The following is a 16,760-nucleotide window of genomic DNA, read 5'->3' as shown; positions in this document are numbered from 1 at the left end:
AAGTTGCTTACTAACTAATGTTTGACTGATGCGCGGTCTAATGTCTAATTGGATAATTAAGACAATATACGATATGCAAAATACATCAATTATAATATAAGCATGTTTGCATATTGAACAAGACAAGAATTAAATAGATAATCATAATACAAATAAAATGTGTAAGGCCGATAGGCCATTCACACATTTGGATTGGCTAGAAGGAGACCGACTGACGCTATAATATCAACAGAATGGTTATGTAGTTTAGATTATTCCTAAATCCAAGAGTGATTCTGTAAAGTTATTTCAATTTCAATTAAAGAACAAGTTATGAACTATGTATGCTATATATGGATATGAGGAATTATGTCAATGTCTAATAATTCTGATTTTATCTGCAAGTCTGAAGGAGAGAGATCATTTAATATTTTCTATGTCTTCTCCAAATGAATTCAATTGGCATATATATCATTTAGGCAACCGGTCAATTGGTGTATTGACCGGTCATGCCTTTTAGGCATGACCGATCAATAAACCCATTGATCGGTGCCTTTGCAATTATACCATTAACACAATGCTGATTATCGGTTCAAAACCCCCGATAGCATATTGTAATATCATAATATAATGACTGATCAATATAATGAATCGGTTCATATAAACACCGATGATTCAAAGTGCACGATGTATGTAATCCAACCGGTGCAGTTGTTAACCAATGTTAATTCCAACTGAAGCGGTGTATTCATTAAACCCGATAACAAATATGCCCGATATAATTAAGCCCGATAACAGATGTGAATCGGTGCCAATGGTTATGCACCCGATAGCAAGTATGTATCGACGAATTTAACCCGATAACTTATAGCATTTAATATGCTATCGGGTTAATACCCTGATAGCATATTAATGCCAATTAACAATTGACATTAATATGCTATCGGGTTGTTAGCCCGATAGCATAATGATAAGCAATATTTGTACAATCCGATAATCATATGCAATATAAATCAGACATGAAACATGTAGATAAATAACAGAACAAGGAAGGTTAGGAAGATCTTATCTTGCATAAGCTACCATGCATTCACACTCCCTCTTAGCTTTGGAAGATAGATAAGGCAACCTGCATCACATTTCCTTTTCATAACTAAGATAATGTCAGTCAGCAAAAATCATTTATACATGAGAAGTACCATCAAGACATATGATACAAAATAGAAGAACATCACCTGAGCATGTGACATAAAGTATTATTTTAACATGTGATAAAAGTAAGAGAATCATCACCTGATCATGTGAGAAATCACCAAAACATGTGATCTGTAAGATTCATCAAGATATCACCTAACACGTGATATCAGTATTGCCTAACACGCAATACTTAAGGATAAGTCTATGAGAAAGGTTAGTTTCTCATCATATCCAAGTTGTGATAAGTGCAATAACATTTATAAATGTTTATCACAACATAGTCATGGCACATCCATGACTTACCAAAGATCCAACATGATCAATGGTTGAGATATCACCTACACGTGATATCAGTATTGCCTAACACGGAATACAAGGATAACCATATGAGAAGTGCTTAAGTTCTCATTATATCCAAGTTGTGATAATGCAATAACATTTGTACAAATGTTGTATCACAACATAGTCATGACACATCCATGACTTACCAGTGATCCAACATGATTACTGGTTTGACTATCATCAGATCGTCACCTTATGATGTCTACATACAAGTGTTCAGTATCTGAGAGATCGTCACCTCTTAGATATGAACACAGGTGGCAAGAAGCCAAGAGATAGTCCAGACATGACAGAGAAGTTTACACATTAAACATCTTAAATATATGTAAGTATAGATTACAAAGCAGATTACCTTTCTATCATACCTAAACCCTTTCTGAAGTGATCAACCTTCACTCTGGAAAGTGGTTTGGTCAGAATATTTGCAGTCTGATCTCCTGTACACACATATTCTAACTTTATCACATTCCTGTCAACCATATCTCGTACATAGTGATATGGAATCTCAATATGTTTGGACCTATCATGAAATACTGGATTTACATAAAGTTTTATACAGCTTTGATTATCACACTGAATGACTGTAGGTTTCATAGGTTCTCCAAATAATCCCATGAGCAATTTCCTTAGCCATACTGCTTCTCGGGCAGCCATTGAAGCTGCAATATATTCAGCCTCTGTGGAACTCTGAGCTACTGAAGATTGTTTTTTGCTGATCTAGGATATCATGGCTGACCCTAAACTGAAGCAGCACCCTGAAGTGCTCTTTCTGTCAGTCACACTGACAGCCCAATCTGAATCTGTAAATCCATGTAGATCTATGTCAACCTTTTCATATTTAAGACCAAGCTTTAGGGTACCTTGCAGATATCTCATTATATGCATTACTGCAACCAGGTGTATCTCCTTAGGTTCACACATGAACTGACTTAAGGCATTAACAGCATAGCAGATATCTGGTCTTGTATTTACCAGATACATCAAGGACCCAATCATCTGCCTGTATTGAGTGGGGTCAGTAGGTCTTGATTCTGTTGTTGCTTCTTTAAGTTTATGGAAGTTGGTTTCCATAGGAGAGATCATGGATCTGCAATTTAGCATTCCAAATCTTGTCAATATGTCCAAGGTGTACTTCCCTTGGTTCAGTACAATATTATCAGAATTCTGCCATACTTCCAATCCTAGGAAGTAATGAAGAAGCCCCAAGTCTTTCATATCAAATTCTGTGGATAGATCTTTCTTGCATTGATCTATTAGGTGATCATCTCCTGTAATTAATAAGTCATCAACATATAAAATTAATATTAACATATCACCTTTATTTCTTTTGAGGTAGAGATTAGGATCTGCATCATTCTTAGAGAAACCCAGCTTTGACAGATAGGTGTCAATTCTTTCATACCAAACTCTGGGAGCCTGTTTGAGCCCATAAAGAGCTTTCTTGAGTCTACACACATGAGACTTTGCATCATGAATTTAAAACCCTTCAGGTTGCTCTAAGTAGACTTCTTCCACGATCTCGCCATTTAGGAATGTTGTCTTAACATCCATCTGATGTACCTTCCACCCCTTTGCTGCTGCAATGGCTAGGACAACTCTTACTGATGTGTACCTGGCAACAAGTGCAAATGTTTCTTCCTAATCTATTCCTTCCTTCTGTGAGAACCCTCTAGCTACAAATCTGGCCTTGTGTTTTTCAATACTGCCATCTGCAGCATGCTTGATTTTAAACAACCATTTAGAAGACACGACAGACTTCTCGATTGGCCTAGGAACAATCTCCCAAACATCATTCTTCACAATGGACTGATATTCTTCAGTCATGGCATCTATCCATACTTGATGTTTGAGTGCATCTGAAACATTGTTAGGTTCAGCTTTAGAGAGATCATTCATAAGTGCAACACAGTTGATGAATTTATTAGGCCTCTTGCTTTCCCTGAAGGTTCCTGAAGGAGCAGCGAACTTCTGAGCTTCTGCTATAGTTTTGGTGGCCCATAGTGGTCTTTTCTTGCGATTATCTATAGGTGGGTCTTGTGTTTCACTTATAGTTTCCTCAAGATACTCCCTCTGAAGCTCAGGAGTAGGTTCTTCTTCTAGGTTAGGAGTAGGATTATGAATTTCAGGTTCTATTGTATTTTGGGCCCTTTTGAAGGCTAAATCTTCTTCGAAGATTACATCCCTACTGAGTTCAATATTTCTCTGCCCTTGTACATAGATTCTGTAGGCTTTAGAAGTTTCACTGTATCCTACAAGTATTCCCCTTTTTCCAGAGGGTTCTAGTTTTAGTCTTTTCTCTTTAGGTACATGAATATAGACTGGACACCCAAATATCCTAAGATGGCTGATATATGGTTTTGTCTTGGTAAAGACTTCCTCGGGAGTTTTATCTTCAAGGTGTGAATGAGGACATCTATTTTGTATGTACACAGCAGTGTTAGTTGCTTCTGCCCAAAGGTTCAAGTTTAGATTTTGATCTAGTATCATGGCTTTGGCAGCTTCTACAATGGTCCTATTTTTCCTTTTAGCTACTCCATTTTGTTGTGGATTATAAGGTATTGTCAACTCCCTCTTAATCCCAGAATTTCTACAAAAGTCTTTAAATAGTTTTGATGTGTATTCCCCCCCATTGTCAGTTCTTAAGGTTTTAATTTTGTTTTCAGAGAGATTTTCTGTTAATGTTTTAAACTCTTTGAACCTACTTAGGATCTCTTCTGATTCTTTACATTTCAGAAAGTAGATCCACGTCTTCCTCGAGTAGTCATCAACAAAAAATTACATAGTACAAAAATCTCCCTAGCGAGGGTACGGACATAGGTCCACATACATCAAATGAATTAACTCCAAAACTTTGCTAGTTTTCCTAGTACTATTCTGAAATGCATTTTTGGTATTTTTACCTAAGGCACACCCTTTGCATGCCTCTGAATGATATTGCTTCAACTTAGGTAGACCTGTGACAAGGTTTCCCATGGTTGACAAAGCTCTATAATTCAGATGGCCTAATCTCTTGTGCCATACTTCATTTGCATTAGTTGCTTCATGGATCAATGCTAGATTGGGCTCTGTACATAGCTCATACAAATAGCCTTGTCTTCGACCAATGACCTTAGCGTCTTTGATGGAGGATCTCTTTGGCCAAGCCAACACCTTGTTTTCCATGAAGGTCACTCTGTATCCTTGATCTTCTAGTGCTGATATGGAGATTAGATTTCTTTTGATGCCTGGAACATATAGTACTTCTTCAAGTCGTAGTGACATGCCTGTCTTCAGTTTGATGGTGCAGGTTCCAATTCCTCTGACTAGATGTGAAGAATCGTCTCCGATGGTTACTTCCTCATCATCTTTCTCTATCATGGAGTCTAGTATTTCTCTAAAGCCGGTGATGTGTCTCGATGAACCACTGTCGATCACCCATGAGTTAGATTTGTTTGAAGTATGGCTTGTAAGTGCTGAGTAGAGGACATAGTTCTCGGAGTCATTTTCTTTTCTAGATTTCTTCACTTTTGCAAATGTGGCTTGCTTCCCTTGCTCTGGACAGTTTGCAACATAGTGTCCGAATTTGTCACACCTATAACATTGAACATGTGATAGGTCTTTCTTAGAAGTGTTCTTGCCTTGTTTAGCTTTTCTTTTCCTGAATTGCTTCTTTTTGTACTTTTTATTGATGTTTGTATTTAGGACTTGCAAGTCTTCATCTATATTCTTCTGTTTTATTCCTACCTTGTTCAATCGGGATTCTTCTTGTAGACAGTCATCTCTTAGTCTTTCAAACTTAGGATATTTGGACCTTGCACTGATGCCTTGGACGAATGTGCTCCATCCACTAGGCAACCCATCTAAAGCAATGAGTCTTAGTTCTTTACCTCGGATCTCGTAGTCCAGAGTTGCAAGTTCATCTTTTAGAACTGATATCCGCATGAAGTAGGCGTTGATTGTCTCCCCTTTGTTCATGGTGATATGATTTATTTCTCGTTTTAGTGCTAGAGTACGACTTGCATTTGATATCTCAAATGTCCTTTCAAGCGGCTTGAACATTTTATAAGCCGTCTCCTGCTTTCTAATGATGGGCATTATATTATTTCTTACCCCATCCACTATTATTTTAATAGCCTTATCATTTCCCTCGATCCATGTGGATTTCTCGGTTTCATCTTCTGGTTGTGCACTTTCAGTTTGGACATATGAATCAACTTTGTTTTCTCTTAAAATCATTTTGATTCTAAACTTCCAAGCTGAAAAATCTTCGCTACCTCCGAATCTATCTTCGAATCTGATAGCGTTGGCCATTATGGAAATGTGATGTAGTTTGTAACTTAGTCCTTGAATTTTATCAAAATTGAATAGCCTTAGGTTCGATTACCTTGGCTCTGATACCATGTAAAGTTATTTCAATTTCCATTAAAGAACAAGTTATGAACTATGTATGCTATATATGGATATGAGGAATTATGTCAATGTCTAATAATTCTGATTTTATCTGGAGGTTTGAAGGAGAGAGATCATTTAATATTTTCTATGTCTTCTCCAAATGAATTCAATTGGCATATATATCATTTAGGCAACCGGTCAATTGGTGTATTGACCGGTCATGCCTTTTAGGCATGACCGATCAATGCACCCATTGATCGGTGCCTTTGCAATGATACCATTAACACAATGCTGATTATCAGTTCAAAACCCCCGATAGCATATTGTAATATCATAATATAATGATTGATCAATATAATGAATCGGTTCATATAAACACCGATGATTCAAAGTGCACGATGTATGTAATCCAACCGGTGCAGTTGTTAACCAATGTTAATTCCAACTGAAGCGGTGTATTCATTAAACCCGATAACAAATATGCCCGATATAATTAAGCCCAATAACAGATGTGAATCGGTGCCAATGGTTATGCACCCGATAGCAAGTATGTATCGACGAATTTAACCCGATAACTTATAGCATTTAATATGCTATCGGGTTAATACCCTGATAGCATATTAATGCCAATTAACAATTGACATTAATATGCTATCGGGTTATTAGCCCGATAGCATAATGATAAGCAATGTTTGTACAATCCGATAATCATATGCAATATAAATCAGACATGAAGCATGTAGATAAATAACAGAACAAGGAAGGTTAGGAAGATCTTATCTTGCATAAGCTACCATGCATTAACAGATTCCCCCCAAATATAATGCTTTTGTTTGGTTGACTACTCTCAACAAAATCCTTACCTTTGACAATCTTAAAAATTGGGGTTTTAAGGGCCCTTAAAGATGCATCCTTTATTTATAGGGGGGCAAAACTTTCAATCACCTCCCTTTTCATTGTGAATACTATTAACATATGTGGCAACACCTCCTTATGAAGTTATATGTTAAGATTATCAAATGTTAATGCATGGTAGCTTATGCAAGATAAGATCTTCCTAACCTTCCTTCTTCTGTTATTTATCTACATGCTTCATGTCTGATTTATATTGCATATGATTATCGGATTGTACAAACATTGCTTATCATTATGCTATCGGGCTAACAACCCGATAGCATATTAATGTCAATTGTTAATTGGCATTAATATGCTATCGGGGTATTAACCCAATAGCATATTAAATGCTATAAGTTATCGGGTTAAATTCGCCGATACATACTTGCTATCGGATGCATAAACATTGGCACCGATTCACATCTGTTATCGGGCTTGATTATATCGAGCATATTTGTTATCGGGTTTAATGAATAGACCACTTCATTTGGCATTAACATTGGTTAACAAATGCACCGGTTGGATTATATTCATCGTGCACTTTGAATCATCGGTGTTTATATGAACCGATTCATTAAATTGATCAGTCATTATATTATGATATTACAATATGCTATCAGGGGTTTTTGAACTGATAATCAGCATTGTGTTAATGGTATAATTGTAAAGGCACCGATCAACAGGTGCATTGATCGGTCATGCCTAAAAGGCATGACCGGTCAATACACCAATTGACCGGTTGCCTAAATAATATATATGCCAATTGAAAGCATTTGGAGAAGACATAGAAAATTTTGAATGATCTCTCTCCTTCAGACCTGCAGATAAAAATCAGAATTATTAGACATTGACATAATTCCTCATATCCATATATAGCATTCATAGTTCATAACTTGTTCTTTAATTAAAATTGAAATAACTTTACATGGTATCAAAGCCAAGGTAATCGAACCTAAGGCTATTCAATTTTGATAAAATTCAAGGACTAAGTTACAAACTACATCACATTTCCACAATGGCCAACGCTATCAGATTCGAAGATAGACTCGGAGGTAGCGAAGATTTTTCAGCTTGGAAGTTTAGAATCAAAATGATTTTAAGAGAAAACAAAGTTGATTCATATGTCCAAACTGAAAGTGCACAACCAGAAGATGAAACCGAGAAATCCACATGGATCGAGGGAAATGATAAGGCTATTAAAATAATAGTGGATGGGGTAAGAAATAATATAATGCCCATCATTAGAAAGCAGGAGACGGCTTATAAAATGTTCAAGGCACTTGAAAGGACATTTGAGATATCAAATGCAAGTCGTACTCTGGCATTAAAACGAGAGATCAACCATATCAGTATGAACAAAGGGGAGACAATTAACTCCTACTTCATGAGGATATCAAGCCTAAGAGATGACCTAGCTTCCCTTGGATACGACATCCAAAGCAAAGAGTTAACACTCATTGCTCTAGATGGATTGCTTAGTGGACGGAACACATTCGTCCAAGGCATCAGTGCTGGGTCCAAATATCCTAAGTTTGAAAGACTAAGAGATAACTGTCTACAAGAAGAATCCCGATTGAACAAGGTAGGAATAAAACAGAAGAATATAGATGAAGACTTGCAAGTCCTAAATACAAACATCAATAAGAAGCACAAAAAGAAGCAATTCAGGAAAAGAAAAGCTAAACAAGGCAAGAACACTTCTAAGAAAGACCTATCACATGTTCAATGTTATAGGTGTGACAAATTCGGACACTATGTTGCAAACTGTCCGGAGAAAGGGAAGCAAGCCACATTTGCAAAAGTGAGGAAATCTAGAAGAGAAAATGACTCCGAGAACTATGTCCTCTACTTAGCACTTACAAGCCATGCTTCAAACAAATCTAACTCATGCGTGATCGACAGTGGTTCATCCAGACACATCACCGGCTTTAGAGAAATACTAGACTCCATGATAAAGAAAGATAATGAGGAAGTAACCATCGGAGACGATTCTTCACATCCAGTCAGAGGAATTGGAACCTGCACCATCAAACTGAAGACAGGCATGTCACTACGACTTGAAGAAGTACTATATGTTCCAGGCATCAAAAGAAATCTAATCTCCATATCAACACTAGAAGATCAAGGATACAGAGTGACCTTCATGGAAAACAAAGTGTTGGCTTGGCCAAAGAGATCCTCCATCAAAGACGCTAAAGTCAATGGTCGAAGACAAGGCTATTTGTATGAGCTATGTACAGAGCCCAATCTAGCATTGATCCATGAAGCAACTAATGCAAATGAAGTATGGCACAGGAGATTCGGCCATCTGAATTATAGAGCTTTGTCAACCATGAGAAACCTTGTCACAGGTCTACCTAAGTTGAAGCAATATCATTCAGAGGCATGCAAAGGGTGTGCCTTAGGTAAAAATACCAAAAATGCATTTCAAAATAGTACTAGGAAAACTAGCAAAGTTTTGGAGTTAATTCATTCTGATGTATGTGGACCTATGTCTGTACCCTCGCTAGGGGGATTTTTGTACTATGTAATTTTTGTTGATGACTACTCTAGGAAGACGTGGATCTACTTTCTGAAATGTAAAGAATCAGAAGAGATCCTAAGTACGTTTAAAGAGTTTAAAACGTTAACAGAAAATCTCTCTGAAAACAAAATTAAAACCTTAAGAACTGACAATGGGGGGGAATACACATCAGGACTATTTAAAGACTTTTGTAAAAATTCTGGGATTAAGAGGGAGTTGACAATACCTTATAATCCACAACAAAATGGAGTAGCTGAAAGGAAAAATAGGACCATAGTAGAAGCTGTCAAAGCCATGATACTAGATCAAAATCTAAACTTGAACCTTTGGGCAGAAGCAACTAACACTGCTGTGTACATACAAAATAGATGTCATCATTCACAGCTTGAAGATAAAACTCCCGAGGAAGTCTTTACCAAGACAAAACCAGAAATCAGCCATCTTAGGATATTTGGGTGTCCAGTCTATATTCATGTACCTAAAGAGAAAAGACTAAAACTAGAACCCTCTGGAAAAAGGGGAATACTTGTAGGATACAGTGAAACTTCTAAAGCCTACAGAATCTATGTACAAGGTCAGAGAAATATTGAACTCAGTAGGGATGTAATCTTCGAAGAAGATTTAGCCTTCAAAAGGGCCCAAAATACAATAGAACCTGAAATTCATAATCCTACTCCTAACCTAGAAGAAGAACCTACTCCTGAGCTTCAGAGGGAGTATCTTGAGGAAACTATAAGTGAAACACAAAACCCACCTATAGATAATCGCAAGAAGATACCACTATGGGCCACCAAAACTATAGCAGAAGCTCAGAAGTTCGCTGCTCCTTCAGGAACCTTCAGGGAAAACAAGAGGCCTAATAAATTCATCAACTATGTTGCACTTATGAATGATCTCTCTAAAGCTGAACCTAACAATGTTTCAGATGCACTCAAACATCAAGTATGGATAGATGCCATGCCTGAAGAATATCAGTCCATTATGAAGAATGATGTTTGGGAGATTGTTCCTAGGCCAACCAAGAAGTCTGTCGTGTCTTCTAAATGGTTGTTTAAAATCAAGCATGCTGCAGATGGCAGTATTGAAAAACACAAGGCCAGATTTGTAGGTAGAGGGTTCTCACAAAAGGAAGGAATAGATTACGAAGAAACATTTGCACCTGTTGCCAGGTACACATTAGTAAGAGTTGTCCTAGCCATTGCAGCAGCAAAGGGGTGGAAGGTACATCAGATGGATGTTAAGACAACATTCCTAAATGGCGAGATCGTGGAAGAAGTCTACTTAGAGCAACCTGAAGGGTTTGAAATTCATGATGCAAAGTCTCATGTGTGTAGACTCAAGAAAGCTCTTTATGGGCTCAAACAGGCTACCAGAGTTTGGTATGAAAGAATTGACACCTATCTCTCAAAGCTGGGTTTCTCTAAGAATGATGCAGATCCTAATCTCTACCTCAAAAGAAATAAAGGTGATATGTTAATATTAATTTTATATGTTGATGACTTATTAATTACAGGAGATGATAACCTAATAGATCAATGCAAAAAAGATCTATCCACAGAATTTGATATGAAAGACTTGGGGCTTCTTCATTACTTCCTAGGATTGGAAGTATGGCAGAATTCTGATAATATTGTACTGAACCAAGGGAAATACACCTTGGACATATTGACAAGATTTGGAATGCTAAACTGCAGACCCATGACCTCTCCTATGGAAACCAGCTTCCATAAACTTAAAGAAGCAGCAGCAGAATCAAGACCTACTGACCGCACTCAATACAAGCAAATGATTGGGTCCCTGATGTATCTAGTAAATACAAGGCCAGATATCTGCTATGCTGTTAATGCCTTAAGTCAGTTCATGTGTGAACCTAAGGAGATACACCTGGTTGCAGTAAAGCATATAGTGAGATATCTACAAGGTACCCTAAAGCTTGGTCTTAAATATGAAAAGGTTGACATAGATCTACATGGATTTACAGATTCAGATTAGGCTGGCAGTGTGACTGACAGAAAGAGCACTTCAGGGTGCTGCTTCAGTTTAGGGTCAGCCATGATATCCTGGATCAGCAGAAAACAATCTTCAGTAGCTCAGAGTTCCATAGAGGCTGAATATATTGCAGCTTCAATGGCTGCCCGAGAAGCAGTATGGCTAAGGAAATTGCTCGTGGGATTATTTGGAGAACCTATGAAACCTACAGTCATTCAGTGTGATAATCAAAGTTGTATAAAACTCTCTGTAAATCCAGTATTTCATGACAGGTCCAAACATATTGAGATTCCATATCACTATGTACGAGATATGGTTGACAGGAATGTGGTAAAGTTAGAATATGTGTGTACAGGAGATCAGACTGCAGATATTCTTACCAAACCACTTTCCAGAGTGAAGATTGATCACTTCAGAAAGGGTTTAGGTATGATAGAAAGGTAATCTGCTTTGTAATCTATACTTACATATATTTAAGATGTTTAAGGTGTAAACTTCTTTTTGGACTATCTCTTGGCTTCTTGCCACCTGTGTTCATATCTAAGAGGTGACGATCTCTCAGATACTGAACACTTGTATGTAGACATCATAAGGTGACGATCTTATGATAGTCAAACCAGTAATCATGTTGGATCACTGGTAAGTCATGGATGTGCCATGACTATGTTGTGATACAACATTTGTACAAATGTTATTGCATTATCACAACTTGGATATGATGAGAACTTAAGCACTTCTCATATGGTTATCCTTGTATTGCGTGTTAGGCAATACTGATATCACGTGTAGGTGATATCTCAACCATTGATCATGTTGGATCTTTGGTAAGCCATGGATGTGCCATGACTATGTTGTGATAAACATTTATAAATGTTATTGCACTTATCACAACTTGGATATGATGAGAAACTAACCTTTCTCATAGACTTATCCTTAAGTATTGCGTGTTAGGCAATACTGATATCATGTGTTAGGTGATATCTTGATGAATCTTACAAGATCACATGTTTTGGTATCGGGCTAACAACCCGATAGCATATTAATGTCAATTGTTAATTGGCATTAATATGCTATCGGGGTATTAACCCAATAGCATATTAAATGCTATAAGTTATCAGGTTAAATTCGCCGATACACACTTGCTATCGGATGCATAAACATTGGTCACATGGTCAGGTGATGATTCTCTTATTTTTAAAAATAAAACTTTATGCCACATGCTCAAGTGATGTTCTTCTATTTTGTATCATATGTCTTGATGGTACTTCTCATGTATAAATGATTTTTTCGCTGACTGACATTATCTTAGTTATGAAAAGGAAATGTGATGCAGGTTGCCTTATCTTCCAAAGCTAAGAGGGAGTGTTAATGCATGGTAGCTTATGCAAGATAAGATCTTCCTAACCTTCCTTCTTCTGTTATTTATCTACATGCTTCATGTCTGATTTATATTGCATATGATTATCGGATTGTACAAACATTGCTTATCATTATGCTATCGGGCTAACAACCCGATAGCATATTAATGTCAATTGTTAATTGGCATTAATATGCTATCGGGGTATTAACCCAATAGCATATTAAATGCTATAAGTTATCAGGTTAAATTCGCCGATACACACTTGCTATCGGATGCATAAACATTGGCACCGATTCACATCTGTTATCGGGCTTAATTATATCGAGCATATTTGTTATCGGGTTTAATGAATAGACCGCTTCATTTGGCATTAACATTGGTTAACAAATGCACCGGTTGGATTATATTCATCGTGCACTTTGAATCATCGGTGTTTATATGAACCGATTCATTAAATTGATCAGTCATTATATTATGATATTACAATATGCTATCGGGGGTTTTTGAACCGATAATCAGCATTGTGTTAATGGTATAATTGTAAAGGCACCGATCAATAGGTGCATTGATCGGTCATGCCTAAAAGGCATGACCGGTCAATACACCAATTGACCGGTTGCCTAAATAATATATATGCCAATTGAATTCATTTGGAGAAGACATAGAAAATATTAAATGATCTCTCTCCTTCAGACCTGCAGATAAAAATCAGAATTATTAGACATTGACATAATTCCTCATATCCATATATAGCATTCATAGTTCATAACTTGTTCTTTAATTAAAATTGAAATAACTTTACATCAAACATGTCCCAACTCAAATGGAGTGGAAAACATGGGGGCCCTATGTTCTTGGAGGAGCATTGCAATGGATTTTATAGTAAAATCGAACATACTGGTGCTAGACCCTATTCTTACCTATCGAATTTGCAAGCTTTTCTGGCATGTGTTGGAAGTTATGCTACTGTTATGAATGAGGGATGCTCGTCATGCCCGTGTCCATTATGCCTTGAAAATTCATTGATGCTGTTACAAATCAACATAAAGAGATGGCAAAAAAGTAGAGAACTAATGTCTATTTTCCAAGTGGCAAACGAATCATAACAAACAGTAAATGCAAAGTCAAATTAATTTTGGTAAATGTTGAGACAGAAAAGTACATTGACGATAATTGTCTTGCATGACAATGAAAAGAAACTAAACTATTCAATGCTTTAACTCTATCCATATTAAAATGACAGTCGAGATCATCACATGTTTTAATAGGAATCCAGGTCATCAAGACATGTTTCTATTCTGACAATAATGAAAACAAACAGCGGAGATATTTTTCATCGTCCTGCATCCTTTCTCCAATAATTTGAGCCGTTGATTTAGAAATTCAGCTTGTTTCACTTCATAGAGGGAATGCCTTCAGCATAAAAAAACACAGAAATATCAATTTCGAGCTATTCTTTTTACATAAAGAGTTATTTTACATTAAATCTACTGTATTTACTGCATACATAGATGTACACATAAATTTTAATTTTTAGTTATCAATTATTTTATTTTACCTGCATTGTTTAATTTACTTTATATTTGAAGAGGTCTTCTACTTTTGTATGTAACTTTTAATTTCACATTCGATGGACATAAAGCCATCAACATCTTTTTTTCCAAATAAAAGGAAAGGGGGGGTGCAAGGGGATATCAAGAGCCAAAATTGATCCCAGAAATGCTACAGTAGAATAATAACTCTGCTATGCTCCAGCAGAGGTAAAGCTTTTTGAGATTAATCTATTATATATATTTTCTTGGGTACTGCTGAAGTTGAGATGGCAATTTGAGTTGCAGATGTTTCATTGCAGGGTCAGAATTGAATTCTGGAGCAACAGAGTATTTTATAGAACATTTTATAGTGATCCTACTATTTTCTAGGAGGCCAATATTTAATGTATTTTGATAAAGTGAAAATATAAAGAGTCTTATACTTGAATGCCTCTAACATCTTCCAAGCCATCAACAAAAAGTGTTAATATATATTCCTTGTGTGAATGACTCTAGGAGCACCTATAATGAAAAACATACTCTCTAAGTGTTTGCCCTCTCGGGTGCATAACTTAAAGCACACAGATAAAACACGTAATGCAGAATAATAATGCCATAGATATCAGATGCAATATATCAGATGTTATTCCATTCATAATTGTTATTGTCCACAAGTTACATTCGGAAGTATATAAAGATGTTGAGGGGGTGCGAGCACCAACCGTCGCACCGCAACTACCACCCCTCGGTTGCCAACTAACCAACACAATTACAACTTAATTAACTAGTTTTATTTCCGTGTATAATATTGCCACCAACACTAAGTTGTCCAATTTTAGTAAAAGGAAATCTTTCTATAAATATAAAAAACCACTGAAATTTTTATACTCTTATTACAGCGTAACACAAATAACAAGATTTTATGGAAGGCAACAATCAGACAAAAACAACATGATCCTCAACCTCTGACAGGGTTGTTTCTTATCCTCAATATTACTGCTAACAATTTTGAGCAAAAACCTCAAGAAAGGTGTAAATCGATTTGTTATACTTAAAACATCTTAAAACATAATGCTTCACTTTACCTAAACAAACCAGCTAACCATACATAAACAAGATATGGCAATCAATTTACTACCACATATGTTCTTCCACCTAAGAAACCAAACATAAAAATTAGAAAATAAATTCAAATAAGTTTTGCATACCTGTTGACATAAGAGTGATCAAACATATGATTGATGGGTTGAACAATTAATGCTCCATCCACACCAGCATCATCCATGCACTGAACAAAAATTAGAGATAGATTCACATCCATGGTTACAAAAAACTGCTAACTTGGACAAGTGAAAATGAATGTATCATGGTAAAAAGGGAAAAGGTGCCTAGAACAGCTAAGAACTTAGTCATGTCTCTAAATTTTGTTCAAAGCATCAATGGTGATGAAAAACCACTCACTTGGACAAGTAAAAATCAATTTATTGTGATAAAATGGGAAAAGGTGCCTAGAACAGTTAAAAACTTATTAATGTCTCTATTTTGTTCGCAAATGAAATAATAAAGAAAGAAAACTGAAATGAAAAAGATAATTTGTAAATGGATGACTTGAACATTCCGAAAGAAGACACATTTTGCATGAAAATATTGCCTTGCCGCTGGCATCAATACTTTTTAAAAAGATCCCAATACAAATTTAATCTATCACAAAGCATTTGTACCCTGGTTGTATCATTTCTCCAAGTAAGCATCAAGTAGGATGTTGAGAGTTACTATTACTCAGTGAGTAGATTTGAGTAATGATTTTTCACTTGTATGAACTTACATTTGTGATATCAATACAGACCTGTAATTTTGTATCAGTGATGACCCTAGCATGAGCATTCGTGAAGCAGTATATGGCAAATCTGTACAATCTACTCAGGGAAAGTCTCATATCATGCATGTAACACCCCAAGTAAGTTTAGAGTTCTTCTGAATAAGGAAAAAGGCTTTTGATTTTACAGTGTTTTGCACCTCATTGATGACACTCAATGTGAATGCTATGTAATATCAACACAAGGCAATCACAACCCTGTTGCAAAACTCATTATACCTCCAACACCATTAAACACAATACATGTGGAACAAATCATGCACTAAAATATGTGAAAAACATATGCAGCATACATGCAAGAAACCACACATTATACCATAGATATACAAATGTAAAACAGTCAAAGAATAAATAATCAAACACCCCATGGGTAATGTAATTATCTTCATTGTAGGAGGCATCCATATAAAAAGGTACACAAGGCCAAGTCACCAATAAATGGGTACTCCTGTACCAGTATGAGCCAAGAATAGTCACCATGCAAATTTATACCTGATTTCATTAGCATGCCACACATACACATTTTCAACACCACCAACTAATGTATGTGCTGTTTGCTCTCCTATCTGATAAAATGAATAGTTGGAATGAAATTATTACACATTGAGGAAAAAAAGTATATCTTTATTTGCACATGAAATTATAACAGAAGTAGACCAGAGATGATCAGACAAAGATTAGAGTTGAGCCAACAAG

The 16,760-nt window shown here is 36.3% G+C and overlaps 1 protein-coding gene across 3 annotated transcripts in view; it reads right to left on the bottom strand.

The window, feature by feature from the left end:
• The window catches only part of LOC131036099 (uncharacterized), a 176,034-nt gene that overhangs the window by 142,977 nt on the left and 16,297 nt on the right, over window positions 1-16,760 (bottom strand). For all 3 annotated transcript variants that reach the window (XM_057967912.2, XM_057967911.2, XM_057967913.2), the window contains exon 4: window positions 15,397-15,476. In XM_057967912.2, coding sequence (XP_057823895.1) covers window positions 15,397-15,476 — 80 coding nt within the window. The remainder of the gene's footprint in view (window positions 1-15,396; window positions 15,477-16,760) is intronic.

Source organism: Cryptomeria japonica, chromosome 4, assembly GCF_030272615.1.
Source record: "Cryptomeria japonica chromosome 4, Sugi_1.0, whole genome shotgun sequence".
Lineage (NCBI taxonomy): Eukaryota > Viridiplantae > Streptophyta > Pinopsida > Cupressales > Cupressaceae > Cryptomeria > Cryptomeria japonica.
This window is presented reverse-complemented; position numbering and strand designations above follow the sequence as displayed.